The following is a 20,251-nucleotide window of genomic DNA, read 5'->3' as shown; positions in this document are numbered from 1 at the left end:
AGTTGAAGGCAGATTCTCCTCAAAATCTGAATCTTCAAAAGAAGTAGGGAAGGGTCCCTCATTAAAGACAGACTCCTCTAGTCAGAATCCTCATCTCAATCAGGAGGTTCAGAGAAAATTTCAGGGGTAGAATCCCTCTTCCTTTTCCCTGGGGAAGACTACAAAGGGGGATGTCTAGCTCTGACTAAGGAGATAAGTTTCTCAGCTAACCTGACCAGGTCTTGCTGATAACCTGCCGAGTAGGAGCTAGTATGCCTAGACATAGGGACCCGAGGTAGAACCCTTCTTCAAAGTAGCTTTGGCCTTGGGCCTAGGTACGTCTACAATCCTGATGATAGTCTCTTTGTAAGGCAGAACTGATGCAGGTTGATGCCTTGAAGGAGCGTTGCCAGTACAAGATTGCTCATTGGAAGCAGAGGTCTGTTGAGCAACTCCAGACCCAAACAAAAAACTGAAAGTCAAGGCCTGTGAAGACACTGAGGGACCAGACAACATGTCAGACTCCATAAGGGTCTTGACAGAGGCCTGCTCCACAACCTCAGTCACAGATGAGGGCTGCAAAAGTGTCTCACCTTCCTCAATGATGACTAGCCTTGGGGGACTGGCAGATGATGAATGTCTGTCGTCCAAGGCCCCAAGTCTGGGTCTTTTTTCCTTGTCCTTTTTACGCTTATGGAGCTCAACCTCAACATGACTGGGAGATGTTATCGAATGATGTGAAGAAGATGGCAGACTAAGATACCTAGCTAAGATTTCTGTCTTATACCTGATAGTTCTAGATTTGAAATGGGCGCAAAAACGTCAACTAGGGCCTTCATGAAATGGACCTAGAAATGTGACACACAAAATATGAAAGTCTCAGTATGGGACTTGCTTGCCACATCAAAGACAGCTGTTAACCCTATCTGACATGAGTTAATGCAAGAAAAGAATTCCCCCAACGGGGTACTGGGCTTTAGAAGACTTCTCTCTGGTGTGGACTGACCGATGCAATGAAACATTGCTTCGGGCTCAGATGGCAAGAAAAGACTGATGTCATGGCATCAGCTGGCTCCCATTATACCTAAGCACACTGATGTCAGTGTAGGGTGTCCACCAGCTTTACGAGGAGGGAGATTTACTCTGGTAGTCGGGATGGCCAAGGACTTCCACAGCAGGAAATCCCAAAAGTCAGGACTGCAACAGTAAAACACGAACAGCATCTTGTCCAATTTCTGTAAGTATCTCATTAACCAAGAACTCAGATAATGAATTATAAAAGCTGAAGCTTTGATCATAACATCACAGAGTTGGAGAAGTAGGAAGAATCCAGAGTCCCTAGCATAAAATCGAAATCGATACAAGAAAGGCATGCAGACTCTGCCCATAAGGACTATGGCCAGAAACAAACTATTTAATTTTATAACAAAACAGAACATAGTTTATGACTCTAAAAAGCAGAAAGGATCTTACCTCTTTCTCAAAAGCAGCATAATTTATACTGCCAATGCCACTGTCAGTGAAGTTCTGAAGATTCTGTTTTCCTGCATGATCCAGTAAGACAATACTGCCAAGATCCACATCAATATCATCAAACTTGCTAGTCAGATTCTTAGTGTACTGTAAGTAGGAGAAACAATTACAATATATTAGTGCTCTGTCAGCAGACCTAGTCTACAAATTAATATGCTGTCAAAAATCAACAAACAAGATAAGGAAAGGACCGAGAGAAAAATATGAAATTCATACAACAAAGCACCTGATGTAATGAACTGGGATAATGAAGCAACAAGTGATTCATTGGATGAAGCTCACACTTTACTGGTCAGTCTGTGGACACATCTTTAGCTACGGCTATGAGCTCCAGGTAATGACAAAAATGTGAATGAGGTTCCTCTGCAGCACTCCTGGACCAAGTAAAAAAGTGCCATTTTCTTTCAGGTTTTAGAAAAAAAACAGCTAAGGTGGTTTGGACAATTTGTGAAGATTCTCACTGGAAGATTCCCATGGGAGGTGGACTGGACATGGTCTACTGGAACAAGAACTCAGGACAGACCCAGGACAACCTGGAGACACTACATTTCCCAACTTGCCCAAGAAAACCCAGTGGTCTTGCAGTGTAAGCTAAGCAGTGATTCTAGAGAAAGGCAAGTAAACAAGTACACTCACTGTAAACCTTACACGGACACAATGTTTACAAGATGAACTGACAGACAGGTTTACTGATGCTTGTGCAGTAGGAAGAGACATTTGATGCTTTAGCCTGGATCCAAGGGAAGGGGTGGATAGAACTGTGATTTGGGATATTTCGGCAGAGAATGGTTTGTTTGTATGTCTGCTGAGTGAGAGGTGGGAGGGCTGGAGGAGTGTGTTGATGCTTGTTGTGGCAGCTTGTTGGGAGTTTTGTTTTTTTTTTTTTGGATTTGTTTGCTCTCTGTTCTTTTCCTGGCTGCTGCCTCACTGAAAGGGAGGGAATTTAGGCTTGAAGTTGCAGTGAAGTGAAGCTTTGCTTCAGGTGTATCGTGAGCCTCTGGTATGCAGTACACAAACACACTAACAAAAACAGACACTCCCAGGTTGATATGGTAACAGAGTCAGAGTGACGATAATGCTTAATGGCTTTGAGGAGCCTCCGAGAGGATTCTCGGCAATGAAGTTTTTAGTTTTAAAAAAATATATATATAATAAAAGGTCTGTTTTAAACCACATGTACACATACTGATGGTCTCCCAACACTTTGTTTATCTCATTAAGTTGTTTCTTGATAAAAAAAAAGCACAATTTTATATTTAAAATGTATTTTGGTCCAAACACATTAAGGATATGCATAAGAGTGGAAGTCTGAGTTATTGTGAAAGACTAAGAGCACTTGGTCTTGTGCAGTACCCTTTGCAGTGGTCTGGGAGGTGAGCTTGCTCGGACGTGTTGGGCATATGGGGGTAGCTGATTCTAGGGGTGTTTGAGGTTGCCGGGAAGTGTTTGAGAGTCATCAGATTTGCTTTGTGGAAATATCTGTGGGAATGGAAAGTGTGTTGGCAGAGTGACCACTGCATGAAACAGGCTGGTAAAATGGAAAAGGACAAATATTGGTTGGGTATTTTAAGAACAGCCTGGAAACATACCACATGAACTAGTGAATGGTATTTTGGCAAAACTGGATGAGCATTGTTGCTCGTGCTTGAAGTACTGATATATGTGTATGTAAGGATAGACATATACTTATAACAAATAAGAAACTAGAAGGGTCTCAATCTAAAGTCTATGGACTGTACAAACATGCTTGGAAGGAGCTAATAATAAGAATAAGCATTACAGCTTGTGGTCTCTCAAATAACTAAGCAACGGTCAAAAAACAAAGAAACAAAAAAAAAAAACACAATAGTTATGTAATGTATGATTTTAGTAAATCTTGACACAAAATATATAATCATCATATAAGATGAAGCAGTCTGTTGAATTTAGATATTAAAGACAGGATTTAATAACATGGGCTTGTGTATAATAACACTACGGTCAACTTGTCATAAATGACATACACTACATTGAACATCAAGGGAAAGCATGAAGATTTTCTCATACAAGTAAATGTGCATAATAAGTCATATATTTGCTTTAACTTGAATTGTGGTTTTGTAATACAACTTGACCATACATAATACTTAAGCTGTTACCAAGGTAACTAATGTTTTATACATGGCATCAAACTGACAAAGTTGTTCAAGGGAAACAATAGAAGCCTGAACAAGGAATGTCACAAAATGTAACAATCACATTCTGAACAAATAGTATTAAATGACAATAATCACTCAGATTAACCTTTGCTGATTATAAAAAATAGAATGTTGACATTTAAATCTAAAAATGTTCAGTATATGCCATAAAATGGGAATTTATGAATATGGAAAGGGAACTTGTAATCAATCACAATAAGTGAATTTGTTTTTAACCGATAATTTCACTCATTTTATAATACGAAATGACAGATATGAAAATCCTTATGTGTAGAAAATGAGGGGAAGAGGGATGCAATGATAATTAAAATGCACCAACTTTCATCAATGTTTACATAAAACAAATGATGCTTTAAGTAATTTAGCAACAAAGTGATTACTTAAATGATGGCAAACAATGAAATATAACTTCTGATATATCTAGTAAAATACATTGTATTATAAACATTAGGAATAAATATTATTACCATCTATTTATATTAAGTAATACGTTTGAAAGGCTTCATCAGTAAGGGTGAATATGTTAAATAACTGTGTGTTATAATATTTTACTGAGGTTTTATATATGATACATCCTACTTTACTATGACTGAATTGCTTGTCATCTATCTTTCATGTAAATTTTAATTGCTTATACAATAGACATTTATATTGTATTAGAATTCTGTCTAATCTACAATAGTACTATATCTGCTCAAAATAATATAAATATTGCTTATTCCTATTACAAATATTCTCCATATGATAATTCAATTTATGGAGCGCAGATGTTCTGGATTGTTAAGGTATGAGTCTGATGCACTTAGGTTTATCCATCAGATTAGGAATGATTTTCATTCCATGGCTAGTGCGGATCTTAGTTTTGTTAACATTTATAAATTTATTTCACAAAAACATTTTTAGTATGCCTGACCAAAACATTACTTTACTTGTAAACACTCAAAGTATAAAACTGATAATTTCCTTTAAAAGCTCAAATATGTACTTTATAGTTATCAGAGGAAAATGTCTAATAGTCACAATAAAAGAAAAATACATGGTCTAAATAACCCAAGATGGATTTAACTTTATTTTCTTTAAATACCAATAGCTTAAACAATCCTAGCAAGAAATCAAATCTACTGAAATATTTAAAACTAAAAGCACACATTGTCTTCCTTCAAGAAACTCATTTCAAAACAAATGACAATTACAAATGGAATCCTACAGAATATATGATATTGGTGCAATCCACTTATAAGACAAAGACAAAAGGGGTAACAATTTTATGGAAAATAAATGTGATTAACCCAGAAATCATTTACAAGAATGAAGATAAAGAAGGCCTTATGGCATTAGTAATAGTTAAAAATATAACAACAGAATATGGGCCCTAGCCAATCTATACTGGTTCCCAGGCATTGGATCAGGAACTGTTAAAAAAACACTTGGATTTCATTCTCCAATAATTATAAAGGCAATTTGATATTAGAAGGAGGTTTTAACTGTATATTTGATATTTCTGAAACTACAAATAAAAGACAGCTGCATACATCTGCTGTATCAAAAGCTTTAAACAAGAGAGTAGAATCATTTCATTTTGTAGATGCTTTCAAATTTAAAGAAGATAAATCTGTTGTTTTCCCATTTACATGACAGATTTGGTACCCAAAGTAGAATATATAAAATATTTGCTGCCCATTACTTGCACAATAAAATCATTAATTTCTTCATCACTCCCTGTCCCTTTTCAGACCACAATTCAGTGATACTAAAACTTCAAAATGGGTACAAACCATTAATCTTTAACTCCAGAATTCCAGCATATATAACTAAAATTTAAGAGTTCAAACCCTGGTTGTTATCTGAATTACAGTTCTTCTTAGATATTAATTACACCACAGAGATAAATAAAATAATGATATGGGACTCATTAAAAGCTTACATATATGGCAAAATCCTAACTTGGTATAAAAAAATAAGTGATTGGGATTCAGAATTATTAGATATACAATCCAAACTTTTATCAGTAAAAGCTGAAAAAAATCAAAATCATTTGAAGATGAAAAAGAAAGTAGAAGTATTAAGCATTAAATGCAATGAACTTCTAACACATAAAACTAGTTTAGCTTTAGAAAAAATAAAAATTAATACCTTGGCCACTTCTCCCAAATATCTACATAATTTATCCACAAGAATCAAAATACAATCCACAGCTAATAACATTAACAGTATCTTCCATGAAAAGAAAGGGAAAAATGTATCGGATATAGGTGACATTCTTGATGCCTATAGAAATCACGATATGGAACATTTCCAAAATGAAAATATACACATTGATCAATTAACTCTAGATGAAAATGTTCCAATATAAAATAAATACCAGAAAAATTAAAACTAGATATGCAAGCACCCATAGCCTACAAAAAAAAAATCACAGATACAATAAAAGAGGGTAAAATAATAAAAGCTCCAGGTATATATGGCATAATTATGGAAATAAATAAACTTTTTCCTTCAAAGATATTATCCCTCTTCCATAAAACTCTATTAGAAATTCAGTTGCAAGCTTTAATACCATCCTCTTGGAGATATTCCTTAATCACACCAATCCTAAAGGAAAACAAATCCCCAAACCTTTGTTCCTCATATAGACCTATATCATTATTAAATAATACCTATAAGATATTTATGACAATATTGACAGAATAAAAATACCACTATCCAAAACAATAAATAATGATCAAACTGGATTTATATATCATAGACACACACATGACAATATTAAAAGGATAATTTCTCTTACATATTATGTTAATAAAGAAACACTCAATTGGCTTAGATATAGAGAAAGCCTTTGATTCCCTAAATAGGGAATATTTAGTCAAAATTCTGGTGTTATTTGACTTTCCTCCTTCCTTTGTTCACCTACTAAAGAAAAGAAAAAAAAAAAATATATATATATATATATATATATATATATATATATATATATATATATACACACACACACACACACACACACACAAATAATTTAGTGTATGTTAAGCTAGGTCTTTTCACCTCTGAATCTATACATATAACAAAGGGTACTAAACAGGGATGTCCCATGTCACTGATTCAATTTGCTTTGGCTATTGAAATATTGTCAGATTCAATACGTAACAATACAAAAATCAAAGGAGTAGATGTTTATGAACAATACAATTCTAAAGTAATGCTCTTTGCTGATGACATATTATTAACATTATCCCATACAAAAGAGACATTAGAAGAATTAGATATTTTAATTGACACATTTTACAGGACATCAGGACTCCATTTCAATAAATCAAAATCAAAACTTTTATTTTTAAATTAAAAAAAAAGAATTGTAGACGAAGGGGAATTGCATTGTAGGGAAACAAGAATCTACCTTAAAATATCTAGGAATTGAGTTATGCAAGGATAATAATGAATTGGTCTCAAAAAATACAATAATATCATCAATACAATTAAAATCTCTGTGGAAAAGTGGAACAAAATAATATTAAGATTTGAAGATAGACTACAGTTAGTAAAAATGTTTTTCTTACCCAAGATTCTATACATAGCTTTGGCAATACAACTGTTACTAGAAAGGAATATACTCAAAGAAATAAACTCATGCCTAATGAAATTTTTATGGTTTCCCAAAAGAAACAGAATATATCATATCAGACCATGGAAATAGAGAGGATTAAACTTTCCTGATATCGAAACATTTATAAAAGCATCAATATCTAAATCAATCTCAGATTGTACAAGTCCAAATTTTTCTGCAAATTGGAAAGCATTACTAACTAATATCAATAAATGAATTTGATTTACAAAAGAAATTTCAAATAACAGATAAAAACAATTTGCCATGGCACATATGTATTAGTATGCAATATAACATAACTAAGCCCACTAAAACTCGTATAATTAATTATTACATTGACTCATTTAGGAAAATTATTAATGCAAATACAGATTTAAAAATCTGGTTTGATCTTTTAACACCATACATAGTTACAAAGAGCTATTCACATAAAATATACAGAGAAATAATTCCTAGGAACAGGAAGGATTTGTTGGTTTCAATGTATCAAAGAACTAAAAGTTCTGGATATGGAACAGAAACAACATACAAAATTCCAAAACAAGATTGGCTAACTATGCAAAGCATTCTGACGTATTCACAAGATTTATGCAGAATAATTAGTAATTCTTCATTTAAAGAAATACCTAAACTTACAAGATACCTATATGAAATCATATATAATGATTATGACATGGAAAATAGTATTTCAAAATTTTACAAGACATTGATAAATTATAAAACAACACCCAAATCCTCATATAGGAACTATATGAGAAAAGGACACTCATTACAGCTAAACAAAGAAATTAAATCAAATATTTTATCATCAATAAAACATACATCTTTTACACAATACTGGAAAGTTTTTAATTGGAAATGTTTGCACAGAGCATTCTTAACTCCAGATAGAATTACTAAAATTAATTATTCCACAAAGGGAATATGTTGGAGGTGTGAGCAAATATATAATGCAGATTGGAATCACATTTTTTTCGACTGTGTTAAAATTATGTCATTTTGGAATGGTATTAAAAACTTTTTACAAGCTTTATTTAATGAATTGTTTAGCTTATCTAAAGCTCTAGTATTATTAAATGTGTATGAAGGTCCTCATTTGAATGAGTCAAATATGTATCTAGTATGGACAATACTTGCAATCTCAAGGAAGTGTATAAAAAGAAGATGGAATATAAACACAATACTGACTTTTGAAGACTTCTACAGCCTACTGAAGACACAGCATTGTTGGAAATTAAAATTAAAGAATTAAGGAATCATCCTAAGCCATTTATTAACAATCCATGGAAAAAAAAGTGTTATCATTGACTGACGCTTTACAATAACTGAACAGATACACTTTGATAAGTGGATTGTTATACCTATAAAGTAATTGTATATATTGAACTCTGTTATAGTGTCAGGCTGATGTAAATAGTGTTCATAGTTATTAAGATGTTATATACAAATTCATTGGAATTTATTCAACTGTATTTGAAAAATTAAATTTTTGAGGATAGAAATATTAGAATATAACAGCATATGGTCAGAAGAAAGGGAAGGGGCCATGTCCAGCAAAAAAGGCACAATATGAGTACAGCAATGGGATGGCAAAGAGGTGACCATTAACAGTGCAAGAAGAGCAATACCATGTGTCAGGGAATTTACAGTGAGAGAAAAGACAGACAAACACCTATAGTCATAGACAGGCAAAAATCACACATGGGAGTACCGCCAAACACAGCAGCATAATACAGCAGCTACTGCATACTACAGCCACAGCAGAAGCAACACAAAAGCAGAAATGTCCAATTCTAAAATATCTTCTGGTAACCGGCATACACCCTCAATACAATGGGTACAGACCTGCAGACTGGGTGAATGAAAAAGCTAATCAGTTTGGGGGGGGGGCTTAAGGTCAGTGGTGTGTGATAGCCTAAGGTTCTGAAAAAAAAAAAAAAAAAAAACATTGTGGGCAACATATCAGGAACCATGCCCCAACACTCCAACCACAGAGTGAACCCAGACGGACAGACATGATGACAGTAATACACAGCTATACATTCAGCTCTGCAGCCCAGCCAGCCATCCATGGTGTTGAATGCTGCTTGACATGCCACCATATCCTGGTGGTACATGAAGGCTTACGCCAATGGGCACAATATGATTTTATGCCCACTGCAATGATGTCATACACTCAATTTAGCTGGCTAAAGATCAGTGAAAACATGCAGGTCTCCTCCACAGTCAGTACACGCTTGTGAAGAAACTGCCTACTTCCACAGATCAGGATCCCTTTGCACTGGGCTATCACTTTGTTGGTATTTTCACTGATTTTAAGCAGCACTCACAGAAGCAGCCCACAATGTGCAGGGCTAGTATGTGATACAAATCACAAACCATAGCCCTATACAATTCAAAAACCTGCAGGAGCAGTGAATCAAGTCTAGCATTGTGCCTGTGTAAGAAAAACAGGATATTGCTGGACAATAACATTGGCATTTACAGTATGTAAAAAACATACAACAGAACATTAATGTGTGCGCACACACAGACACACACACATGTATATCATCACATATCAAGCAATTAAAGGATCACATAAAACAAGATAGATCACTTTACAAATAATCTAAAATTATCAAAAAGCACAAAAATTAAAGCAATATTTTCTTTTCAGAGGGAAAGCTTCCCATGCACCCCATACCCTCTGCTAATTACATACATATTATACATATTGCACACCAACCCTGAGACTGCACAACTGTGGGATAAGGGCAAATTTCCTTACCCTGCTGTAAGACAATATTGCAATGAAATCAACCAGCTGAAATTCAGAAATTGTCTGCTTTTATGTACTACAGCAAAACGCATTCACTCTTCTGAACTTGCAGCCTGTGTGTGTGTGTGTGTGTGTGTGTGTGTGTGTGTGTGTGTATATATATATATATATATATATATATATATATATATATATATATAGGTGTATTCTTCTTGGAGTACCAAACAAATACAGTTACACACCATACTCCTCACCTAACAATGTATACTAGGTAGCACCCACCAGAAGTGGGGTAACACCACCAGATCATGTTAGAGCCCTAACAATCAAATTAATATTACTCTGAATTTGCTGTCAGTGAGAATGAACCGAGTTGTTTTAGATAAGACTATCATTCGGATTAACAAACAACTAATATGTAAATAAAACTGCAAAGTTACCTCCAAAGTATCTTCAAAATCATTATAAATATCCTGTCTTTCAGCAGTATGTTATCTATTCATCACTAAACATGGTAAAATTCCCATAAAATAGGACAGGGTGTCCTTTTCATAATCACAGATCAGGACACCCAACCTTGCTAAAGAGACAACTTCTCTCCAACATACATTTAGTAAATTTATTGCAATCATACTTTCGCAGCACAAGTTGACAATAATCTGAATCTAATATCTTCAGTGTGGTAAGATTTTCCTCAGAAACAAACTAGGTTACTGAAATCTGTCATGGACTAGAATACAAGATCATGTCAAGCTTTGAAAGCAAAATGCAACTTGCCAACTAAGATACACAATTCAGATGAGTTTCCAGTGCCTGCTTTTGAAAAAACTGAAAAAACAACTTTCCTTTTTTCATTAATTTTCTTTTTAGATATATTTGCCTATGCCATGTAAATTAAGTAACCTATCAAGACACCCATCCATTTTATAAACAGCCTGGCCTGGAGAGGGTCATGGTGGCAGTAAGATAACTAGGGTAAGATCAGAATTCCCATCTCCAAGTAACAGTCTCCAGTTCATCCAATGAGATCCCTAGGTGTTCACAAACTAGCCGAGAAACATAATTCCTACAATGTATAACAGGTCTGCCTGAGGCCTTCTCCCACAAACCACCTCAATTAATCCAGAAAAACAATGGTTATAATCTGAAATATTCACAGACTACTCATCGCGTGATATGGAGAGTGAGTCCAGCTCCCTTATAAGGGAACCTCATTTCTGTCACTTGTATCTGGTATATCATTCCTTTCAGTTAAGCCCACAACTCATACAAACTGAAAATGGGTACAAAGAAGAACCATTAAATTAAGAGCCTGATTCTATATTAGTTCTAGCTTCATCAGCACAGCACAGTACTGCACAGAGCCCAGAGCAATGCTGCTACGACTGCACTAATCTACCAGTCACCCGATTCCCTCTACTTACAATGATGAGCAACACTCCCAGTCACCCAACTACCTCTACTTAAACTAATGGACAACACTCCAAGATATTTAATTTCCAGCTGAGATAGCTCCCCCTCAGCTGCATAAAGTAATCTGATCTTTTCCGTGGTTGTATCTCAACCTTTGATATGGACAGCATAACACTGTTTTCTGTACTGCATAAAATCAGAAATCAAACTGATACACTTACTTCAGTTACCGCAGAAATCATTATGAGATAGCGGATATATTTTGCAATATCAGTTTCAGAGTTTAAAATCAAACAAAAACTGGCTTGTAAACATAAAATTCACTTAATGCAGACATAAGATATCTGAAGCCAAAAATCAGATACATTAACAATGTTAGTCTGAAAATCTATATGTTGCTGTCCACATGGCATTGTGTTCATGGGCCTACACAAAAGATTTTTTTTGTTAATGTTGTTGTTCGGATTCTGGCTTCTCATTTGTCTAATTCTGGGATGTACTGATAGTGGCTGTATTTCCTTTCCTTGATGACTGTTAAATTTCAATTTAGTATATATACTTTTCAGGGGGAGTGGAGGCACAGGGGGGTCCCCCTGCAAAAATTATTTTTCTTTTTGCATACTGCAAAGATTTCCCTCACTCATGCACAGTTGACTGTCGAAGTCTGTGCTGATTTTTTGTGGTAAACGTGCTTGTCATTGATGTTTTGCTGTGTTGACTAATGTAAATAATCCCATATATGCACGTGTGTGTGTGTACATGTGTTCACTTCAGAATTTCAAAATACCAAAATCCCGAGGTTTAGAATATCGAACTCAGAACCTCAAGATCTAGGAATCTCAAAATTCTGACCCCCATCAACAAAGCAGTCAACAAAACATCCCCCACACCCCCTGCTACTTAAATATACCAACTCCAAGATCGCACTACAGCGAGGAAAAGGGTAATCTCCTATTCCGCGTTGTATGCAGATCTCTGTTCAGGATTTCAAAGTTTTAAAACTTTGATCATATGAAGTTCGAAGTTTTAAGCTTCAAATTTCTGAAGGGGACCCATATTTTATATATATATATATATATATATATATATATATATATATATATATATACACACACACACACACACACACACACACACACACACACACACACACACACACACACCCGTGTATGCATACGGGAGCTACTAATAATATTAAATGTATATACATACAAATATTTCAAGCACAGGCATTAATGCCCTTCTAGCCTGCCAATATTCCAAAACACTTGTTCCCATAATAAATGTTTAGGCTGCTCTTAAAAATATTGAAACTAGTACTTGCTTTAATGTAATTTGGCAGTCTGTTCCATGCATCAGCTGTTCTCTCAAAGAACGAATTAATACACTTCTCATTCCTATAGAATCTTCTACATAGATTATCTGATGATTCTCTACTACTTTTTGATAACCCCAAACATTTCCAGAGATAGTTGTCTCTAAATACCCTATATAACTGAATAAGATCTCCTCTTAGATATCGATAAGACGCACTGTAAAAGTTCAGATATTTTAGTCCTTCATAATAACTTAAGTTTTCACATCCATGGATGCCCTTGGTACATTTCCACTGTACTCTTTCCAGTTTATTCATGCTTGTTTTCTTATAAGATTTCCATACTGTTATTCAATACTCCACTCTGGGTCTAATTTAACTAAAACAATGACTTCATTATTTCTGATTTCCTAGACTTTACAAATTTTTTATACAACCTATAGCTCTATAACTATCATTAACCAATCGGTTGATGTTGTTAGAAAAACTCAAAGCTGATCTACCCAAATATCCAAGTCCTTAAATGGATCTACAGTTTTCAGTGTGTGCTGTATTAAATGTTCACCTTTTAATTTATGTCTCCCAAATTTCATATGCTTAGTTTTAGGTGTATTTATCAGCATATTATTCTCCTGTGACTATATGGTCAATTTAGTCAAGTTCTTTTGCAGACATGCTTTATCTGTAACGCACGTAATCAGTTTACCCAATTTCCGGCCATCTGCACCTCAGATGAAAAGGTTAAGTCTGAAAGATACAATTTAAACAAGTAAAGGCCTAGGACAGAGCCTGTCAAATTGCTGCATACTTGCCATGTCTTATTTGTATGTCATGCAACTATCCATCTAATCAAGAGTATATCGATAACTAGTTGTTCTAATTTACTGATCAGCGTTTTGTGTATGAACCAGTCAAATGCTGAAGTTAAATCTATATAAATTACTTCACAACACAATTTTTCATTCATAACTATTATATTGTATACATCATGTTACAGATGGTAATAGATCTGTTTTCAACATATGTATGCTGATATATAGTTTCAAGTCCCAACCTATCCAATTCTGACAATAACTTATTCAGTATTTCCTTCTCCATTATTTTTCCACAAAATGAAAGTAGACTTAAGGGTCTTGAAGTGTTGACTTGAAGTAACAGTAATCTCTTTAGGAATACAAACAATTACTATGTTCTGTTTCCTGTTACATTTTTTTAACAATATGAAACAATTGTTCCTGAATACACATTGTGAATAATTTCATTACTAACACTGCTGAATCAAAATTATTTCAATCTTTCTAATGTTGTTGAATCAAAATTATTTCAATCGGTTTCTGGCAAATTTAAGTCTCCAGCTAATATTATTCTTCTCTCCTGGATTTCGTGCAAGAAATGCATGAAGTCCTCTAGGACATAAGTACTTGACTTTGGCGGTCTATGCACTCCAACAATTGTTATATGTTCCAGAGTTGTCTTTATTGTCACAGTTACACAGTCTATAGTATTGGTGTTATCATTGCATATGTAATCACAGGTCTCATAACTATCTTTAATCCCTATCATAACACCTCCACCTGTTTTTTGGTTAGAAAGTCTGTTACAGTAACAACATTTATACCCTGACATAAATGGTTTCTAGTCATTGTTCTTTAACCATGTTTCATAATCATCATATTCAATCTTACGGCAACGTGGCAAATTTTCCAATAAATAAATTTTATTATTAATGCTCTTAGCATGTCTTTTTCATGGTATTCAGAGATCTTGGAGTAAATGCAGGGGGTATAGGAAGATCAGTGGGACTTGCCGCCTTGCAAAAAGCGGTTTTATTTTTAATTGCATGCTCTGAGGTTGTGTCTTGGAGCATGTGCATTTATGTGACTACTTTTTTTTCCAATTTTTTTTTGCCAGTGTTAAAGATGTTGATATTTGTTGTATTCATTCTAGGTATACTTATAGCTTGCTCTTTCTCTCTTCTTCTTTCAGCTTTTCCCGGTTAGGGGTCGCCACAGCATATCACCTGTCCGCTCATGATTGGCAGTGAAGTTTTTACGGTGTCATGTTGCCAGCCCAGAGCCCAACCTTCCACAGAAGGCACACACACGCACGCCTAGGGCCAATTTAGAGTATCCAATCCACCTACAGCATGTCTCTGGGATATGGGAGGAAAACAGAGCACCCAGAGGAAACCCACACGACCACAGGGAGGACATGCAGACTCCAACACAGAAGGCACCCCAGCCAAGGATCAAACTGGAGAACCTCTTACTGTGAGGTGGCAACGCTAACCGCTGCACCACCATGGCCTCTCTCTCTCTCTCTATATATATATATATATATATATACACATATATACACACATACACACATATATATATATATATATATACATATATACACACATACACATATATATATATATATATATACACATATATACACACATACACACATATATATATATATATATACATACATACATACAGAGAGAGAGAGAGATACATGGAGCTAAACAGAAACCGAATACATGAGATATTGAAAAGAAGTTTCCCATCATAATGTCAGAACCACAATTATGAATAGTTCACATAATAGAATATCTGTAACTGTTGAGGACAAATGACAGAGATGTTGGACATGTCGTGCAGGGGCAGGTCTTACTGAACCACCTCACTATAATCATCTCATTCCAAGGTCACACAACACGGAGTAAGGGGCCATATTACTTTTCCAAAAAAACATAGTACTGCCCTAAAGTAAGAATAGCAGTCTTGTGGATGTGGAAGGGCAACACAGCAAAATCACTAGTAATATAAGGTATTCAACAGTCAACCAAGATTCAGTTGTTATTGGCTTTCTTCAGCTGGTGATACCACAACAAAAGATACTGTGGCACTGGAATTCTTAACTATACGATAACACACACACAGACACACACACACACTTTGTGTGTGTGTGTATTTAAGATATATATATATATATATATATATATATATATATATATATATATATATATATTATAGTACATTTATATACAGACACATTTACAGATATGCACGTGGACCTCATATATTTAGATACACACACTTACTGAAAATACATGTGTGTGTGTGTGTGTGTGTGTGTGTCTTTCTAATTACAGAAAAGCAAATGCATTGTAACTCAAGTGATCAATGCCAACATTTTGAAATTCAATATACTGAAAAACTCAAAACATGTACAACCAACATAACTACAATAGCAAATTATAAGTTATGTACTCACCATAACTAGGCATCTGTGTTGTCCATTTTCCTTCTTCTTCACTAATGGGTTCAGATCCAGTCCTCAGATCAGACTCGGCTGCATACACTAGACTTTGGATCCAGCTCTTGAGCTCCTCCCTCTACCCATAATGCTCTATTCCATCCCCATTGCCTCAGATCAGGTTTGCTGCCTAATCACTCCCTGATCCAACAGAGAAAGGACAGATAGAAATAAAGATAGGGCTCAAACCTGGAACAGTAAGTTCCAAACACAGTGCAACAGGTTCTTCCAGAAGAAAAACAAGGAATGGGGACGGATGGGAGGGAAAGTGAGGAAGCATAAAAACAGACAACAAAGATGCCTAATTATGGTGAGTACATAACTTATAAATCTGATGTTGTCATTTTAATTCTCTCTCACTAATGGGACAGAGTCCCCAGTTACGTAAACATTGGGTGTCATGGAAGGATATTCCGGAGCACTACTGAACCAAAGGAGGCTCTATTTCTGGATATGATGTCCAATTTGAAATGTGAAATAAAGGTATGAGCCTTGGACCATGTGGCTGTTTCACAAAAGTCATCAATAGAGGTCCTTGACCAAATGGCTGATGAAGTAGTCAAGGATCGAGCTGAATGAGAGTCAAGGATCGAGCTGAATGAGCTCAGGAAGGTCTTGGCAATACTAGGCCTTTTTGAGAATAAATCAATAAAATGTAATCTGTAATCCATTTGGCCAGGGTAAGTTTAGAAACTGACTGCCCCAGGCGATTTGAGGAAAAGGATATGAAAAACTGATCTGACTTTCTAAACTGCTTTGTTCTGTTAAGATAACAACATAGTTGTCTAACATTTTGAAAAAAGATTAGTAAATTAATGGAATGGTTGATATTTTCAGAAGCCACTTTAGGTACAAAGGAAGAGTTGGGCCATAGAGAAACCCTATATTTATGAAAGATAATATAAAGGTGTTCTGCTGAAAGAGCCTGGAGTTGAGAAATTCTTTTTGTTGAAGTTATAGCTACCAGGAAGACCGTTTTCCATGACAGAATGTTTAGATTACATTTGCCTGACAGTTCAAAAGGTTTCTCAGTTAAATCTTGAAGAACTGCCGTAAGGTCCTAAGTTAGTGAAGGATCCTTTACCAGAAGTCTGAGGAGAAAAATGCCTTTCATAAATGCTTTACACAATCTAGAAGAAGCCAGGGAGAGTGATTTCCTGAATGGAAATTCGAGATTGCTGCCAACTGAAGTTTAATTGTAGAAAAACTGGCCGCTTCATTAAACAAGGTTTGTAAGAAAAAGAACTACTGTAGAAGCTGGGGCCAAAAAAGGGTTGATGTTTTGGTCAGAAGCACAAATAGAAAGCCTTTTCCATTTACTCCTACACACTTTTTGGTTGGATGTTTTGTGGTGCCTAAATAATGTCGCAGACTGGGGAAGAGAGCCTGAACTGTCTGAGTATTACTGGAAGTGGAGAAACCATGTGCTAGAAGGTTGGGATGCTGAATCCCTGATGGGTGACTAAGAGATCCTGATGAGGCTCTAGTATACATGGAGGAAAATGAAGATGAGACCATATGGAAAGAGTGGTAGAGGAAGGATAAGCATAAAGAAGACCCAAGGGCCGGGCATGAAGCAAAGCATCTCTTGGTGACTTCCTCTGAGAGGGGATCAGAGCAAAGTTCTTGCTGCACTTATTGTTGAAAGGGAAGGCAAATAGGTCACAGCAAGGTTGGCCCAAACGTCTGAAGATCAAATTCGCTACTGACTACTTGCGATACCACTCATGAGGCATCATAATAGATTTGCTTAGTTTGCTAGGATGTTGATTTTCCCTGGAATGTGTGTCGCAATTAAAAGCAGTCTGAAGAGATCACCCTTTCCCAAACTCTCGTGGCCTCTCTGCACAGGGAGTAAGGTCGGGTCCCTCCTTGCTTGTTGATGTACCAGACTACTTGGCATGTTATCTGGCTGAACTGCAAAAGTCCCCAGAGGAAGAGATTCTTGAAATGCCTGCAAAGCTAAAAGGACTGCACTCATCTTTCGAACGTTGCAATTTGATCTACTCGGGGGAACCACATGCCTTGGACTGTCCCTCCCAAGAAATGCCCCTCCACTCCAGTTGGGAAGCGGTACCGTGGTCACTGTGGCAATTGGATTTGGAAGAATAAAGGGTCTGCCCAGAAAGAGACCATCAGACTAAATCCGCCAACTAATGTGGCTCTTGCAAACTGGGGTCAGTTTTATTTGAAAGGACAGGGGCTGGTGTAGAATGGACCACTGTACAGCTAAGGTCCACTGGAGAATTCGCATAAAGAAGCATGCTAAGAGAAGCAGTACTATGGCAGCTGACATAGACCCCAGTGCTTAAGGAGAAGGATGAAACAGGATATCCTTTACCTGTTGTCCTAAAGAAACAATGCAGTGGAAAGGTAAAGATGCCACCACAATTGTAGTATTCAAAAGCATTCCAATGAATTCCAGGCTCGGAACTGGAACAAGCTGGGATTTGGCAAGACTGATTGAAATGTCCAAGGTGTTGCAACTCTGGAGCAAACAGTCCCTGGCTTGTTGAAGTCGATGCCTGGAGGGGGTGTGGTGAGGAGCTAAGCATCTAGATATGGAAACACCTGGAATTCTTTGAGCCTCAAGTCAGCTGCCACTCTGCCATGCATTTGAAACACCCTGGGGGGCTGTGGTGGGTACAAAGGGCTGAGCTCTTAATCGGTAATGATGGACTCCCAGCCAAAAGTGAAGATGCCCTCTGGATCATCTGTCTAATTTTGTACGACAGTACGTACCCTGAAGGTCTGCAGAGCACATCCAAACATCTGTGTGCAAAAGGAGCAGGACGGACTGAACCATGACCATTCGGAACTTTGCCTTCCTCACATACTGGTTCAAACAGCTTAAATCCAAAATGGGTCTGGCGTCCCCTGTTTTCTTTGTCACTAAAAAGAAACATGACTAAGTTCTGAATCCTATCTGGTCAGGTGGGACCTTCCGGATGACTTTCTTCTAGCAGCTTTTGTATTTCTTGTGCAGATTCCCTCCTCTGACTGGGTGGAACATTGGGATGTTTCCTCCTTCAACAAGGAGAAAGAAGGGAAGAGGTTATGAAATAACCTCTGGATATTATTCTTAGCACCCATAAATCGGTTGAGCTATTTGTCCAGGCATCTAGGTACAAAGAGAATCAACCCATGACTGTCTCCAGAGTTGGAGAGTCTTGGTTGCCTTTCAGGAGCACTGATAGTACCTGTCAAAAAAAGATTCTCTAAAACCCTGGTGACGTCTACCACTAAAACTTCCTCCTCTGCCTCTGGAGGAATTATCTCCACATGAATCCTGGAAAGGTCCCTGAGACTTATGGAACTATACCATCTTACTACCCCTTTGGTTTCTAGAAAAAGTCCATTGAGGGGTAGAAAACGGATTCAAATGGCAGACAGGGTATTTCCTTGTTTGTTGCGGTTTAGAGTATCTTTAACCCTTGATCCAAAGAAGTGTCATCAAATGGGGCATTAACAAAAGATGTCTTAAATTACTTCACAAAGTCAAATAGCTGTCTCCTTATAGCGATACTGAACCAGCTGCTTGAAAGGTCCCCTCAGCTGTGACATATTAACCTCATTGAAGCATTTGAAATAGACAATAGCGTGACAGGAAGTCCTCTTGAAATCCTCAGCAGATATGGTCTCAGAGAGTGAATTTGCTAGTTCTTTAGTCAAATCTTTCTGGAGCCTAGTAAAATTTCCCAAGTAATTAAGTGACCTCAGAGAGAAGGTAGCTGAGGTGAACATTCACTTTCTAAATATGTCCAACTCTCTGGACTCCCTGTTTGGCAGGTGGACAGAAAAGCTCTGCTCAGCTAGCTATTTTTTAGTGGCCACCGCCACCACCATAGCATAAGCCGGGACTCCTTTGCTCCAGTGAGGACAGCCTGAAGGAGGGGCCAAAAATTTGTCTGGGCACCTGAGTATGGGCTCAATAATGTCTGGCTCCTTCCATGCCTGGCAAGAAACCAGCTCAATAAGTTCATCCACTGGGGGGGGGGTCACCCAAGACGTAGATGGTCCAGCACCAAAAGCCTCCAGTAACACAGACACTTCTGGAGGAGTTTGGGATGACCATCCATCTTTCCACTTAAGGATTTCTACAATATCTCCAAAGGAGATGTCATTCGGTAGTGATCTGGGGGATC

The 20,251-nt window shown here is 36.6% G+C and overlaps 1 protein-coding gene across 1 annotated transcript in view; it reads right to left on the bottom strand.

Moving 5' to 3' along the window:
- Window positions 1–20,251, bottom strand: part of PROM1 (prominin 1) — a 1,709,767-nt gene that overhangs the window by 643,428 nt on the left and 1,046,088 nt on the right. The window contains 1 exon segment of the mRNA XM_044062202.1: window positions 1,453–1,599. Within this exon segment, the coding sequence (XP_043918137.1) occupies window positions 1,453–1,599 (147 nt within the window).

The sequence above is a fragment of the Protopterus annectens genome, chromosome 2.part1, assembly GCF_019279795.1.
Source record: "Protopterus annectens isolate FY-2018-M chromosome 2.part1, PAN1.0, whole genome shotgun sequence".
Lineage (NCBI taxonomy): Eukaryota > Metazoa > Chordata > Ceratodontiformes > Protopteridae > Protopterus > Protopterus annectens.
The sequence above is the reverse complement of the archived record's forward strand: the minus strand, read 5'-3'. Positions and strand labels throughout refer to the sequence as shown.